At 37.8% G+C, this 16,054-nt stretch overlaps 1 protein-coding gene across 2 annotated transcripts in view; it reads left to right on the top strand.

The window, feature by feature from the left end:
- LOC145467562 (dedicator of cytokinesis protein 7-like) overlaps positions 1 to 16,054 on the top strand; it is a 107,290-nt gene that overhangs the window by 60,073 nt on the left and 31,163 nt on the right. For both annotated transcript variants that reach the window (XM_081451124.1, XM_081451125.1), the window contains exons 19-22: positions 4,962 to 5,063; positions 8,898 to 8,984; positions 11,776 to 11,995; positions 12,250 to 12,426. In XM_081451124.1, the coding sequence (XP_081307250.1) occupies positions 4,962 to 5,063; positions 8,898 to 8,984; positions 11,776 to 11,995; positions 12,250 to 12,426 (586 nt within the window). The remainder of the gene's footprint in view (positions 1 to 4,961; positions 5,064 to 8,897; positions 8,985 to 11,775; positions 11,996 to 12,249; positions 12,427 to 16,054) is intronic.

The following is a 16,054-nucleotide window of genomic DNA, read 5'->3' as shown; positions in this document are numbered from 1 at the left end:
CCACTGTACTATTTTCTCTAGAGTCTCAAATCCAGCAGCTCCATCAGTAGCAATGTTGTCCAAGCCTTGAAGTGACCTTCTCTGGGACATCTCCCTCACCTCAAGAATCTTATAAAGAGTTCAGGTGCTGAGGGGTGAGAATCTCTCCTCATCACAGTACTGTAAATATTGGTTAATTGTGGTAGTTCGAGTTATGGTGCGCATGACATTAGGCACGGCCAGTTTCTCTCCTGTTTCTAGTTTAATTACACTTGTACCATAAGCCACATCTTGATAGAAGTAGGGGCTGTTAACAAAATCGATAAAGTGATTGACTTTAGCCATTGGAAGGTGAATTCGATGCTGGACAGTTTTTTCTTGCAGGATTCCAGGTCCTTTTTCTTTAGCATGTTTCCTGGCTTGTTTAATTTGCCAGTGCATGAGAGGCTCATACAGTTCATGGTATCTCATTAGTTTTTCAGTAGAAAATCTGTAGGCATACAGACTTAAAATCTGTAATTTGACACTTTTAGTAGGCACATCTCTATATGCCGTCGTCAGCACAGATAGTTCTTTAGTGAGATCGTCTTCTGATTCCCTTGAACTCTGCTTGGATAGTGCTTGAAATACATCATCCTTTGCATCTGGTGCTACTACCTCATAAACCAGAAGACAACCTTGAAGAGCTTTTTCCTGGCATTTTTGGCGATCGAGTTCGGTTGTATTTTCCCAGGATGTTTGAAGGTGAGATGCCAAAGGGGAGAAGTTATCTGCAGAAGAACTTGATTTAATTGCTAGCTTTGACATTGCTGTATTGCACACATGAAGCATTTCAGCATCTTAACGAGTTACGGCAAAGGCCTCTTCTTCGTCGGAACTACCACTGTCTCGCGCACTCAATGCACTTAGGGTCCAAGCTGGATCCTGAGGACACATAATAAATGTCTGAGGCATTGCTGCAAAACCTGGACTCGGCTCAGAATAGTGTATAGTCTTCAGTGGCTCTCTGTCACAAAAAAAAATTATTATCAACTATTATCATTTTTGTTGGTTAGCTCTGTTATAAAATAAAAACATTACTAAAACTGATTAATAACTCCTAGAAAACATAAAGAGAACATATAATTAATGTTCTAATTAGTCACAAAACACTTATAAGTTTTCAGCTCATACTTCCTTGGAAATTATAATTCTCCCATTTATGTATACGTTTTGTCAGCAGTATGTGTTTTTGTACATTCCTCTTCAGGAGCCAACGATGTAGAATTCGTATCTGCTTTATGTTTTTTCCAACAGGGTGAACATACGGCTAATGAAAAGATAAAAGAAAAGAAACAGAAAATACCCTATAAAAGATGCATTGTAAAATGAAAAGCACTTTATGACAAGGAAATCTTCCAAATGTTGTGTCTTATACTTGGGAACAGATATCCCAAACAGCTGAAACACCTCCTTTGCTATGGCAGGGTTGATCATGTCTTGACTTTTGACGCTGGTAGGTGTTCCGTTGTGTCCTGGGTACTGACACAACTTTGAAGGCCTCCAGTATTTTCCAAGACCATAGCGATGGCAAGGACAAACACGTAATTTTTTAACTTGTTCATATGACAAACGTTTGAAGCCAGTCCTTTGCAGGATGACCTTGTACTCTTTAAGGTCTGCACACGACAAAAAACAGTTTTTTTAGATGTGCAGTTAAATCATCTCAGCATTCATACAGAAATACTGTCTCTGAGCGACCATGTGACAGTCCGCAGTCCAAGAAACCTTTTTTTTTTGACAAAGAACAGGCATCTGCCATGATAACCTGGTTATCCCTATTTTTAGGTCCGCTGACCCGTGCGAGGGCTGACCCGTAACATCCATTGGAATGTATGTAACGAAATACATGCTGCCCCCATTCAAAGCACTTGAAGACTAGCTGAGGCTGAATCCATCATCATTAATAGGAACAACATAAAACTGTTCACGATTTCTGGTGATAGAGTAAAATCAAGAAATCAACTGTTATTGGCGAGAGAAAACATGGAGGACTTAAAATGACTGACTTTAATGTCTTGAATAAAGCCTTAAAAGTCACATTGATACCACTCATAAAATCAGAAAACGTAGCATCCTAGAAAATCATCCCTAATGCAGCCCTAGAGAGATATGGTGGATTACACTTCTTGACAAATTGTAACTATGACATTAACACACTACAGGTCGGCAATTTACCACCTTTTTATGTTGACGTACTAAGAGAATGGCAAATGGCTAAAGATTCTATAAGAAGTGAGACTTCCTCACTTATGAAGAGGTAATTTGGAATAATCGAAAAATTTTACTTTATGGTAAACCTGTATTTGACAGGAGATGGTTTAACCAAAACATAATATGAATCCAGGATCTCCTTCAAGAGGATGGTAAATTCCTGTCCTTTAGAAACTTCTGTTATAAGTTTAAGCTCAAAATGCCCTTCACCCTCTACTTCGGTCTTATTAATGCTATATCAACTTCTTGGAGGTTAGTACCTGAAAATCCTCCTTTGCGATGCCCAGAAAGTGAGGGAAAAGAAGAAACCATTTCCACCAAATATGTGTACAACTTGCTGTTGAAGAAATTCTTAGTACCACCTACTGCTAAAACTAAAATCTTAAAACATGGTTTCACCCCGGAAACCATCCAAAAAGTGTATGAATTACCTTTCCAGATCAAGTGTGACATTAAAATAACAATGTTTCAATATAAGATAATACACAACATTCTCGCAACTAAAATGTCTCTTTTTAGAGCCAAAATGTCTGACAACGATATAATATTATGTCCTCAGTGCTTAGCTGATACACACTCCCTAGATCATATGTTCTTACGCTGCTCTTCCATTATAGCCTTTTGGAAGACCTTTCAAAACTGGTGGACAAATAAAACAAAACAGCAACTAGCATTATCAAAATAATAGTACAATTTTATACGGTGTTTTTGACAAAACAGAACATAGATACTCTTTGAACTATGTGCTTCTAATTGCAGCAGCAATATATACTGCAGCTGCCTGAACGACAAAAACCTCTCTTTCAACAGTTTTCTTATACTTCTAAAGGAAAAATTAAAAATACAGAAAGAAATAGCATTTAAAAACAAGTCTCTTGCAACTTTCCAAAAATCCTTTCAACATTTTATCTAACATGCACTGATGACATGTTTTCTTTGTTTTGTTAACTAAGTAAAGTTTTTTTTTCTTGCTGTTTTTTGGTTAGTAATATAGTGCTTATACTGTACATATATAGCAAAGGCAGCGTTAGTAGTGCTGCCTTTTGTTTGAGACTTTAAAGCAAAGAAAAAAAAACTGGACATTTTCCAAACTGTTTTGTGTAGCTACAGTATTTAAAGAACGGTGTAAGTAGTCGTAACGATCATATTGTACTGTAAAGTAAGTAAGCATTGTGCCGTAATATTATTATTTCCTCTTAAAAAAAAAAAAGAAAAAGATTGTTTTTGTTTTACTTATATTTCACGCATTTGTTTGGATTCCACCGCAGTTTGGACAAATGAACGCTGTCACGCAACAACATTTCCAAGATTCAGCTCTCCTTAGCAGATGGTAATTTCAAGCTATTTTCTATTTCTGCGTATCTTTCCTCTTCCTTTTTCTTTTAATTCTATATACTTCTATTTAGGATGGATTTGAGCACCTAGCAAGGTTTAAAGTGGCATTTACCACGCTATCCACGGCCATATTGGCAAAAGAGAAGTGTTTCGCCAAAGTGGCAACATAAAGGGTAAATAAGGTAACTTTGAACAGCTTTTACAATGTCAATATACTTTGGCCGAAAAATGTTTTGCCAGAGACGTGTTGTATATCCCTTCAATGTCTGATTCATCACTGTGATTGCTTTCAACAGCGTTGGACTTTTGAGAATTAATTATTTTTTTAAAAAATCAGTTCCAACGCTCCATCTAATTTAGTATGCAATATTTGAAGTTTTATTTTCTATTCGCTTCTGCAGTTTTTCAATGTTTATCGAATGATATTGCATTAAAAGGCCTTTTTCTTCAACACTGTGTAGTTTTCTCATTGTTTTGCATTGCGATAGTGATTTCTGAACCGTTTTTTGTGGGAGCTTATTTTCGGCCTGATTTTGCTGCTATCAGACGGAAAAAGTTTGCGGCTTGATATTTTTGGTTTAACGTGAAACTGAAACAAAAGAAATTCATTTATAAATAGTATTCGGTAACCACTACTTGGGAGATAAAAATCGGCTGATTTTCTTTTTTAGCCGGAAATCATCGGTCGTTTCTTAGATGCAGGGCCTCTTAACATTGAAGTACTGTATCACCGAAAACTGGTCAGCAAATGTTCAAAAAAATGGGTGGAGGATGGGAGCAGATCAAACAAGCCAAACCGAGTGCAACAATCAGCATTTTGTGATACTTTTAGTGATGTTGTTTTCACAGATGAATGCTCAGTTAAGATTGAACAATATCCTTGCTAACCCTTCTGCAAACTGACAAATTCTGCAGATGCCCATCCAGTGTGGCTTACAAGCCACACAAAAATGGGGTCACTGGACTCATTTCATCATAGGCACTTAAGGCTATATGTTAGGGTGTTTTTAACAGGCTATCATGTTGCTATGGTAACTCTGCTTCTCAAAGATGACCATAACTTGTTTACCAATGATTGAACATGCCCGTAATGATAATAACAACAATAACAATAATCTTTATTGGCTGGGAAGAAACATTGATATGTAAAATATTGAGTACATTAGAAGTTGATCAATAAGATAGATAGAAAGTAATAATTATTATAAAAGAAAGAGCCTAGAGGCTAAAAGAACTATTAGATTTTCAAGTTAGCCCCTATTATTATTGCGGTGTCAACTGAAAAAGAGCAGTTACTGTAGTGTTGATTCATCAAAGAAGTTCTGAAAAATGCTGTCCGACTATTGTGATCCACTGCCCTAAGTTTTGTTTAATTTGGCTCATGTTGTCAACAGTGGATCCGTGCTGTAAAAGATGGCCGGCTTTCTCTGGGTGAATTTCATCTTCCAGTATCTTTGGAGAAGCCACCACCAAGTTACAGTGTGCTTTCACCAGAGGTAATTTGGATGTTCAAGAGTGCCACAGCATTATTGGTGACAATTTTGTGATCCTGTTAGCCTACGGGTAGATTACTCAAACTAGTGTGCAGTAGTTACTACTGTATCCTTTGTTGAAGAAAAGGTTATTATTGTTCATCATGGTAAATGCAATAATAAAGTGTATTGTCGTTTGTGTCAGGATGTAGTCACTTAAGATGTAGAACGTGACTTTTCAACTGCTTACCGCTAGTCTTCTTAAGACAATAAAGTTCAACTTATTATGTAGGACCATTTATATCATGAAGGTTGACTGTGATTGGGGCATTTCAATCCACCATTGTTCCAGTGTTCCAGCAAGTAGTTGCTCCCTCAGCAGTCTGCTGTTGTACTGTTCTCCTGTGGTTATGATTTTTTAATGTGGGCATCCACGCTTCAGGAATTTCAATCCCACTGTCCCTGTTGATGTTGTTAGGGTGAAGTCTTATGTGGATAGCTTCCTTGATCCTACATGTGTACTAGGGAGGACCAATAAACTTGACCTTGTTCCAAATCCGATAATGACCGGTCTTGTGGGCATGTTCAGAAACGGCAGAGGTCTGGGTACAGGCGAGTCGTATATCCCTGTCGTGTTCTTTGATTCCCTCCTGCATAGATCTCCCTGTTTCCCTTATGTAGACTTTGCCACATTCGTAGGGAATCCTGTAGACCATGTTGTCTTGTTTAGCCGGATCAACAATGTCCTTTGGTCGCACTAAGTGTAACCAAAGTCTTGTGTCAGACTTGAAGACAGTGCAAATGCCTTGTTGTTCTAGGTAGTGGAAGAGGGGCTGCGATACTCCCTGGACATAAGGTAAAACGGCCAGGAAGGCCATCTCTCTGTTATTCTCAATCTCCATGGTGAAAAGGATTGATGATTGTCAACTGTTGAGGGGTTGAAGGAAGATGTCAACTCTATCTCAATCCTGGATGGTTTCTGAACACGCCCACAAAACTGGCCACTATCCAATTTGGAATGAGGTCAAGTTTATTGACCGAGATTTTCCCTGGTACACACAGAGGGTCAAGGAAGCTATCTACATAAGATTGCACCCCAACAACATCACCAGGGACAGTGGGATTGAAATTCCTGAAGCATGGATGCCCACAATCAAAAAACACAACAACAGGAGAACACTACAACAGCAGACCACTGAGGGAGCAACTACTCACCAGAGCAATGAAGCAATGGAGGATCAAAATGCCCCAATCACAGCAGACCTTTGTGATATAAGTGGTGCAGCATAATCAGTCAATCCTTATTACCTGAAGAAGACTAGCAGTAAGCAGTCAAAACGTCATGTTCTACATCTCAAGTAACTACATCATGAGACAAACGATAATACACTTTATTGTCCTACCCTTTGTTCTGTTAGGGTTGGTTGGTTGCTGTTCCTGTCTTTATTGTACAGTATGTGGTAATACATGTAGATGTCTAACATTAGCAATTAAATGTAGACATGATGATAGATGCGAATGCAGCCATAACACCACTGGAAAAAAGACCTGAGAAAAATTTCAGGCTTTGAACAGGATTCGATCCCACAACCTTTGCGTTACCAGTGTAAGGCTCTCCCAACTGATCTATCAAAGCCACATGAGAGTGGTCGTGTGTGGGTTGGCCCTTTATGTTCAGTGGACATGATACTCTGCTCAAGTATATGAATTCCATAGTAACAGATGTCCAACAGTAGCAATTAAGGTATCATGGTACTCGGATTGACAGTGTTTGGAAATCGCGCTCTTTTGCTGGCACTTTGCAGGAAAGTCTCATCAACTTATACATATTCTGAAAGCTTAATAGTTATAGAATGCAATCATACCTTTGAGATTTTCTAGAAAGTTATTGGTGCAGTGATATTAAAAGAAAAAAAACAGAAACACTGCTTTGCTTAAACTGGTTCACTTCCATGCCTGAATTATCGGAGCGGAGCAATTAACATCATGAATGTTTTCTCACACATCACCCTTGAAAAGGGGTTTCGGCAATTTTCCAGATGTGCTTTGGTTTTTTTTCTACACACTCCTAAAGTTTGATATTTTCTATGCGGACATTTCCTTCTACTAAAGAGGCCATAACTTTGAAATGGAAGCGAAATTAAACAAAGCCAGACACCCTTTTTCAAAGGAGGTATTCTGGAACATACTTGCCAATTTTCAGCCAATTCCATTGGAAGACGCACGTAAACAAACTAAAAATGTTCATCCTTATACAATGTTACATGTAGTTTTATTTTATCGAGAAAAAGACAAAAAACCTTTTGAGATTAGTGTGATTAGGTGTTAAAAATCCCCTCTGCCCTGACAGATGTTGGCATGAGTCAATTTACCACAACAACAATGGGTTATGACAACTTGATATAAACAGAAGTCTACGATTCTGGCATGGAAACCTGTCGCAGTGAAATTGTCCAAGAAGCAACAAACTACCAAGAGCTTTATACAGGTTTGTACTTAAACTGCTGTGATTTCTTTTTCTTAGAAGATTTTGTTGGCAGCATTGGTATTATGTTGCTCAAGGTTAGGCTTCTTCATTTTCCAGACAGTTTTGAAACCATGCCTCGTGAAGCCAAAAGAGGAAATCTCAAGGTCCACATCTGCGCTTGACTCTTTCATTGTGGAAGTTTCAGAATCGCTTCCACTCTCCAGCAATTTCATGTGACTAGCACTTGTTTTAGTTTGTCCTTCAACTTCATTGGTGTCCTCGAGTTCTTCTTGGTTACAGTGCGACCCACAGTCCTTCAAAGCCAAAGATCTTGTTTGGTGCTGAATCTGTGGGTTCCACCAGATTTTCGCCTCTTCGGCTTCTTTTGAGATGAAAATGGAGAAGAAGTTCTCTTGCAATTTTGTCCTGATGCTTGCAGTGAAAGAACCAGACTGAGAACAGTTCACGTGCACAAATGAAATATCACACCGCAATTAACTTTACATGTGACAACTGGCTTTGAATTTTATTTAGAGGTGTCAATGTGCCATAAGGGGTTAATGAGATTCAAAAATAGTTTTTCTCTTTATCTTAAAAAGTAAAAAAGTTTTTTTTTCCCATTCCTCTTGCAAAATATTTATCTCAGTCTTCTCAATTTGAAGGGCAAAAAAAACTATTTTTCACATTTTTTGTAAAAATTCACCTACCATGATACCTTAAATGTAGACATGATGATAGATGCAAAATCAGCCATAACACTGCTGGAAAAAAGACCTGAAAAAATTTTTAGGCTTTGAATGGGATTACGGATTGGGATCTATTACCCTGGAATCCTGTTCAAAGCCTGAAAATTTTTCCAGGTCTTTTTTCCAGTAGTGTTATGGCTGCCTTTGCATCTATCATCACATTGTACAGTATATTTTACACATAACCTTAGCTTGGTGGGAGAGCATTGCACTAGTAATGCAAAGGTTGTGTGTTTGAAGCCCATTCAAAGCCTGAAAATGTTTTCAGGTCTTTTTTTCCAGTGGTGTTGTGGCTGCATTCGCATCTATCATCACGTCTACATTTAATTGCAACTGTTGGACATCTATTGCCATGGAATTCACATACTTGAGCCGATTATTACGTCCACTGAGCATAACATAAAGGGCCAACCCACACACGACTGCTCTCACGTGGCTTTTATAGCTCAGTTGGGAGAGCATTGCACCGGTAACGCAAAGGTCGTGGGTTCGAATCCTGATCAAAGCCTGAAAATTTTTTCAGGTCTTTTTTCCAGTAGTGTTATGGCTGCCTTTGCATCTTCATGTATCATCACATTGTACAGTGTATTTTACACATACCCTTAGCTTGCATACTCACTATGCTGGCACCACTTCTTATTAAAGGTGCAACTTCCTGGTATGAAGTGGTTAGAGAGTCACAAGGGTGTTTTCCATGTTGCTGTGAGGGCTGTATCTTCCATTTACACTCAGGTAAACAACCATTTTTTAAAAACATGTGTTTGCAACTTCTCTGTGTGAAGGGGGTTAGGGTTCATGGGCTAAAATATAATAACATGCAGTATCGTGCAAGCACAATGTTCAGTTCTTTCCTTTGCATATCACCAAACATTCAAGTGGACTCAAAAGTTTTTCCATAGTATTGTGCTGTTACAGAAACTACTTTCTGAGACTTTTGCTATGATATTTGTAAAAAAATGTAGACTACAAAACAGATGCAGTCTGCTGCTGTGTGGTAGATGTCTATTAGAGATATGCACTACAGTAGTGTAATTCACTCTGTATACATGGCTGTTGTGGAGAGTACACAGAAATTCCATTATTTTTGTTCCAAACCACTAGAGTGAAAAGTTCTCTGAACCTTGGATAAATCGAAAATGTCTGTCTACTTTATTTGTATGGGCATTTTATTTTGCCAAAACGTTGAACTCTTGCCTATGTTTCCATTGTAATTAACAATTCTAAGTGATGGCGCTGTTGCAGAAACTACGTTGTGGAGTCTGCATCAGGATAATGGGAATAAAAATGCCACAAAAAGTAAATAAAGGACAAATTTTGGCAATTGAGCAACATGGCACAGTATCATAAGCAATGTTCAGTTGCTAGAATAGCTACGATTTCTTAAAAATGATTTGATATTAAATTCTCTAAGCTCAGAAGTTCACTAGTGCCAGTTCATGTTGGCCAAGTATAAGTGAATAGGGAATGGTAAAGAATGCAAGGAGGTTGAAGCCGCAGACAATGGATTGTGAAATACAACTCACCCTTAAGGGTGAATTAGAACTTATCAAACTTGCACCAAGGAAGCTTCATTTGGTCACATAAAGAAAAATGTTGCAGAAACAACATTTTGCCAATGTAAAGCAAATATTGCATAGTTCTAATGATGAGGTCAGTTTGTATCAGCTGTTTTAGAATTAACGACCATGTTGTCTGAAATTTGACTTTTGATTGATATTTTGGGGAAAAAGTAGACTACATGAATGATCAATTGAAAGAATATTTCAAGGAGACTGTACTATTTGTTACTTTTTGGAAGCCCAAGTAGACCTCATGCCAAGCTGCAACTACATCATATCAGAGAAGTGAAAGAGTGCACTTGTAAACAACTTAATGAATGCAATAGATTTTTTAAACACGCTTATGTTCCTTTGTACTATTTGTAATGTAGACAAGGAATGAAAATAATTTTTAAATTTTTTAGTACAATATCTGTGGCTCACTTTGAAGTAAAACATGGCTTTTGCTAAACCCTGCCCACAACAGTGAAACACTGACTTCTTTTGTTTGCTGGTGAATTGATGTTTGTTGTCTTCTGGAGCATCATGGCAAAATTTAAAACCTTCTTTTCACTTTCTGAGCTTGGCTTTTGTAGCTCAACTTTTGGGCAAGTCTAATGTTATATCTATAACCATTTCATTTATCTGCATGACTGATTATATAGATATTATATAGTGGCAAAAAGATATTTGGACAGATATTTGGAGTGGTAAAAACAATATTTAAAGAATGAGGGCCCAGCGAGTAAGTAAGATATTATTTTTCACACAAAGAAAAAACTCATATCTTCAAGTCAAAAAACCATGAGTGAAGGGGAAATGACGTTTGAATATCCTTACTAGTGAGAATATGGAAAATGTGCCAGTCGTGTCCCAGATGTAGTTTTGTATGATCGTTATGAATGGTGTATTTTCCAGAAAAATAATTGTCTTTAGAATAAAAAAAACACTCAGTGGTGGTGTTGAACACACACCCTAAAGTTCTCTCAGATCAAATTGAAAACAGGGGTTTTCATTGATGTTTTCAGCAGAAAGGCAACTGGTTTTCACAGTTGGGCAAAACCTTTTGAATTGATCTTCTTTTTAACAAGAGCTTTCCACTAGATGGTCAAATCAGGCAGGCAAAATTATCCTCACAGCTGGTCAATTTTCCTGGTGCCCAGCTCTAAATGAAACCCCTCTGAAAATTGTAGCTTTCGAAAGATTTCTCAAAGCACAGTCCAACTAGAATATTTCTTTACCTGTTTGCGGGAAACTTTGCTCCTACGTCATCAATGAATTCATCTCTACTAATCAGTATGACATTCAAAATTCTAAGCAATGTATGCAATATCTCCTTCCACCACCACCACCTACTCTAAGAGTTGCCATGAGAGCTTGCTCATAGGCTATTTGATACTTGTTCTGTAGTGTTCATTCTTCTTCAGTGAAAATAGTTTCTAATGTAAGATTAGAGTTAATTATTCTCGTGCCAAAACCCCTTTTGGCAGACGTTTTGGTTCCTCTTTCTGATTTCTGGGGTACCTAAGGAAAACTTTGCAGGTTTGAAAGATACTACAACAACCATTTTCATTGTGCAAAAAATTGATTATTAACTCCCATTTATATTACACTACTTGTTCCTCATTATTTTTTCAGTGTGATCTCCTAAAATTTCGTTCATTTCCACAGTCCCAGCTGCAAAATCTAGAATTAAAAAAGAATACTTGAATAAGAACCTCTCCCCAAATACATGTACCCCATCAAATAGCTACCTCTCCTTATAATCGCTCAAACAGCTGCAGACTGAAGTAGAAATTTAAATAATTAAAACAATAAACAACCAGGAAAAGATTAAATAAGCACCTGCATAGTCAGCATATTCCAAAACCCCAGCATTGCCTACTGTATTCAAGGATTTCTTTCAGCTGCATCAAAGTATAAGCAAAGAAAAGTCATAAAGTGATATGGTAGATAAGGCCTTCCATTGTTCTCTTTTTTTCCAGGATATACACATTCACAAATTTTTAAAGGTTTGCCACCAAATAGAGGGACGTGTGATGTCACCAACCCGCAGCTCTGAAGGAAATCTAGAGTCTGTGTTACGTAAAAGCATCCTTGACCTGTCCAAGACACAAGAGGAACCTCTTGTTAGGTTTCTGTATCTAGTTCTGGACAAGCTTATTTTGCTTCTTGTCAGGCCACCTGTTATATCAGGGACTGTAGGTATTTAACGATCTACCTTTGTGTGTCAAAGTACCAGCCTCTTGATTTTCCTTGAAAGACATTAGGTGTTCATTTACTCCGTTTTATAAAATGTGGTATCCCAATTATATAACTATGGGTAAAAATATGTTTTTCTTTTTATTATTGACTTAGATGTAGATAGCCATTACATAAAAATCTGAGTTGTACATGCAGATGTAGCACAAACAATCTCTGTGACAGCTGTCTACGTAATTCTATGTTCTTTACCACAGGTAATATTGGGCAGGCTGCATTTGAGTCCTTGACAAAGATTGTACATCGCCTTCATCAACTGCTAGAAAACAGCCAGGATGAGCATGGTCGCAATCAATTGCTGGCATCATATATAACTTATGTGTTTTCTGCTCCTTATAACCACTCACCAGCAGGTTCCCCAGACCATTTTTCAGGTTAGCTTTGAACCTGTTATATTGATATTATTGTTTAAAACAATAATTGTTATGGTATAACAATACAAATACCTCTGACTAACTGAGTTCAAGGTCTATGCTTGAAGTTAGGGACTGAGGTTTTTTCTCTTTTGATTTATGGCCCAAGCGTGAAATGCACAGGCCATAGATGAGAGGAAAAAGAAACAAGAATCTGTCATTTACCGTATGCACTGAGAAGACAGGATTATTAAGAGATATATTAAACCTCCACTGTGTGTTTGGTGAAGGTGCAGTGGCCTAATGGTCAGTCTGCTGGACTCTGGAGTGAGCAGTTCAGGTTTGAGCCCTAGCTGGGGTCATTGCATTGTGTTCTTGGGGAAGACACTACTCTCACAATGTTTGTCTCCCACAGGTGTATAAGTGCCAACAACTTTATTGCTTTGAGAGCGTGGGGGTAACCCTGCAATGGACTAGAACCTCATCCTGGGGGATTATAAATACTCCTAGTCCCTTGAAGTGTATATGACACAATTTTTTTTTCCACTGGTTCTGGTCGTTAATAATGTTAGAAAAACGGTTGTAAAGTTTTTAGATCGTGATAATATTTTGAAATCCCTTTTTTCGTTCAAAATACGCGCTACCCTCACGTTGAAATTGTTCCAGAGATCGCGCGGCCAAAATGTCACGTGATTTACGTCTTTGACGTCACTGTGTTTGATAAACAAACCAATATAGCTGACAGCGAAGGGAAACGTTTAAAGTATGAGACAGGTCGAAAATTAGCGTTACTAGCTAGCAAATCACTCGCACATTTGAAGCCGTGTGCAAGAGAAATGACAAGGCGGCTTCCTGCGACAGCAATGTTATCAAACACTGTGACGTCACAAACACAAGGTTCCCCGGGCCTTTTTGTATAGGGAAATTGGCTGTATTTCGGCCGCATGAAAATCATCCAAATTATTATTATTATTATTATTATTATTATTATTATTATTATTATTATTACTATTTTGCATTTTCAAAACATTGTTCGTTTATTACATATATCAAGGAAGGAAAATACTTTAAAAAATTTTTGTGTCATATGCACTTCAATGGTACTGAGAGCGGGATAAGCTGCTGCTGTATGGCCACGTTACTGTGTGTCTGATGGGTTCAGGAGTATGTTACTCAAGAATCACTTGTCCATTTTTTTTCAGAAATAGGCAAAAAGGAAAATAAATGTCTTCCCACACTAACAACCGCATTCATGTATCTTGTCCTGTTGTAAAAGTTTTCATTTTTTTAGTGTTCAAAAAGATGCCTCTGAAGTCATTTCACTCTAGCAAGCAAAAAACTATGTATAAGAATGCTGGTGACAGAAATTTGAGTTTAAAATGCACAATATCATGTGACTTAATGTCGATATCTTCTTTCTTAAGTGTTTGCTGGGGTAGGTTTTTCAAGCAGGGTCTTCACAGTGTTTATTAGCTTTCTGATGGATCTTGTTGGAACTGGCCAATCAAAGTGCAAGAGTTTTTAATTAATTATGGGGTTATTGGTTATCCAGAGTGAGTAGCAATACTTGTTGGAGAAACTTGTAGTTGCTCCATGGTACCAAAACTAGAAGTAAGGACATCCTTATATCTGTTTCTTCTGTTTCTGTTAAGTCTATAATGGTTGGCACGGGTTTTAAAAAGGCTTGGGAAACTTGCCAGATCCTGGTGAAGTCCTTGAAATAATATTATTATACAGTAGGAAAATGCAGGATAAAAAAAGCAATATTCTGCTTCCAAAAAAGGCAAGGGCATCAATGGATAGTCAAGATGAGAATTTTTGAGTTATTTTTTTGTAAAAAAATAACTCTTAGTCGGCGCGTCGGGTATGTTATGGGCGGGTCAATGGATGAGTGAGTGAGTGAGTGAGTGAGTGAGTGAGTGAGTGAGTGAGTGAGTGAGTGAGTGAGTGAGTGAGTGAGTGAGTGAGTGAGTGAGTGAGTGAGTGAGTGAGTGAGTGAGTGAGTGAGTGAGTGAGTGAGTGAGTGAGTGAGTGAGTGAGTGAGTGAGTGAGTGAGTGAGTGAGTGAGTGAGTGAGTGAGTGAGTGAGTGAGTGAGTGAGTGAGTGAGTGAGTGAGTGAGTGAGTGAGTGAGTGAGTGAGTGAGTGAGAGTGAGTGAGTGAGTGAGTGAGTGAGAGAGTGAGTGAGTGAGTGAGTGAGTGAGTGAGAGAGTGAGTGAGAGATGTATGTATGTCACACCAATCAGATTGGATCTACTATAAACAGCCAATCAAATTTCTTGTTGTAAAGGTAAATTGTATGTGAGAAGATTTGATCCCGATAGAGTCCAGAAAAGCCATATTTATTATTCTATAAAAGAGGAGGAAGTATTCATATATTGGGTTTACTTTGACATTTTCTGTGGGTTAGGCTGAGGATTTTAGTTATGAACGAGATGAGCCTTGAGGTTTGAAACAGTTCGTGAGTTAGTAGTATGCAAATGGCACGAGATATTTTCATTTTTAGTTACAAAGGTAACTTGATACTTTTGTTTTTCACAAGGAGTAAATTCAATTAGAGGTCACGAATCGTCGCTTCTAGTTCTTAGGACATGTTTTGGAGGAGACGAGACTATTTAGATTTGAAACAGTTCTAACGTTTACAATAGTAAGTGCAGGTAGCGATTGTTTTGTTCTTGTTGCATGCAAATATAACGAGATATTCTTAATTTTTAGTCGCAAAGCGAGTAAATTCAATTAGAGCTGACGAATCGTCACCACTCTTTCCCACGAGATGTTTGCTATCTTTGGTTAGAATGGTAACTTAACACTTTTGTTTTTTATATGGGAGTAAATTCAATTAGAGCTGACAAGGCATCGGCTATTGTTTCCAGGATATGAAACAAAAAAGAAGCTTTCATTTCTGGACGGTTTTTACGTCTCTGCAGTAGCAGTTTAATAATTTTCAGATTTGATGACATTCATTTCAGTCCGATATTTTAAAAGGTAAAAAGTATGAAAACTGCTCAAATGTTCTTTGAAGACTGCGTGGCACCAAGTTAAAGTGCAATTTAATTAAATGAGACTTTCAACGTGTCAGAGAGGTTTTTTCTCTTTCTTTCTATTTTCGGTGAAGTAGTGTTGTGTTGTGTTGTGTTGTGTAAAAAGGGTAAACTTACGACTCATAAAATGCGAAAATGTCTCTTATTTAACTTGAGTGTTTTTGAGCAAAAATTCCTCTTGGGGTTTGGAAGGGCTATGTGATCGGTGAGTGAGGGAATATGCATGTGCGCGTGTCACACCAATCACAGCGTTGGCTGTATCAAACAACGAATCAAATTGCCTGTTAGAAAATAAGATGGTATCTACATTAATCTGGAGACGTGTCAGATTACTGTAGTTTGTTCAGTCAAACATTTTTTAGCTTACTATTTGGCTATCTTACCATGACCGATGTAACATCGCATGTACATCATAAATGCCCAGTTTCTTTCTTGCTGTACATGGCAAGCAAAAACGCTTGTCAAATTAACCAAATCATTATTGTAAATAGCTCCATGAATGCTCCTATCTCCGACTTTGATGATGCTAGGGTGACGTGATTACATGTACATGTATTATGTGGAGTCTCAAACATTGTTAAAGGCTAAATTGTAAAGTAATCTGCCTTCA

The sequence above is a fragment of the Orbicella franksi genome, chromosome 14 (assembly GCF_964199315.1).
Source record: "Orbicella franksi chromosome 14, jaOrbFran1.1, whole genome shotgun sequence".
Lineage (NCBI taxonomy): Eukaryota > Metazoa > Cnidaria > Anthozoa > Scleractinia > Merulinidae > Orbicella > Orbicella franksi.
Note: the sequence above shows the minus strand (reverse complement) of the source record. Positions and strands in the feature narration are given on the sequence as shown.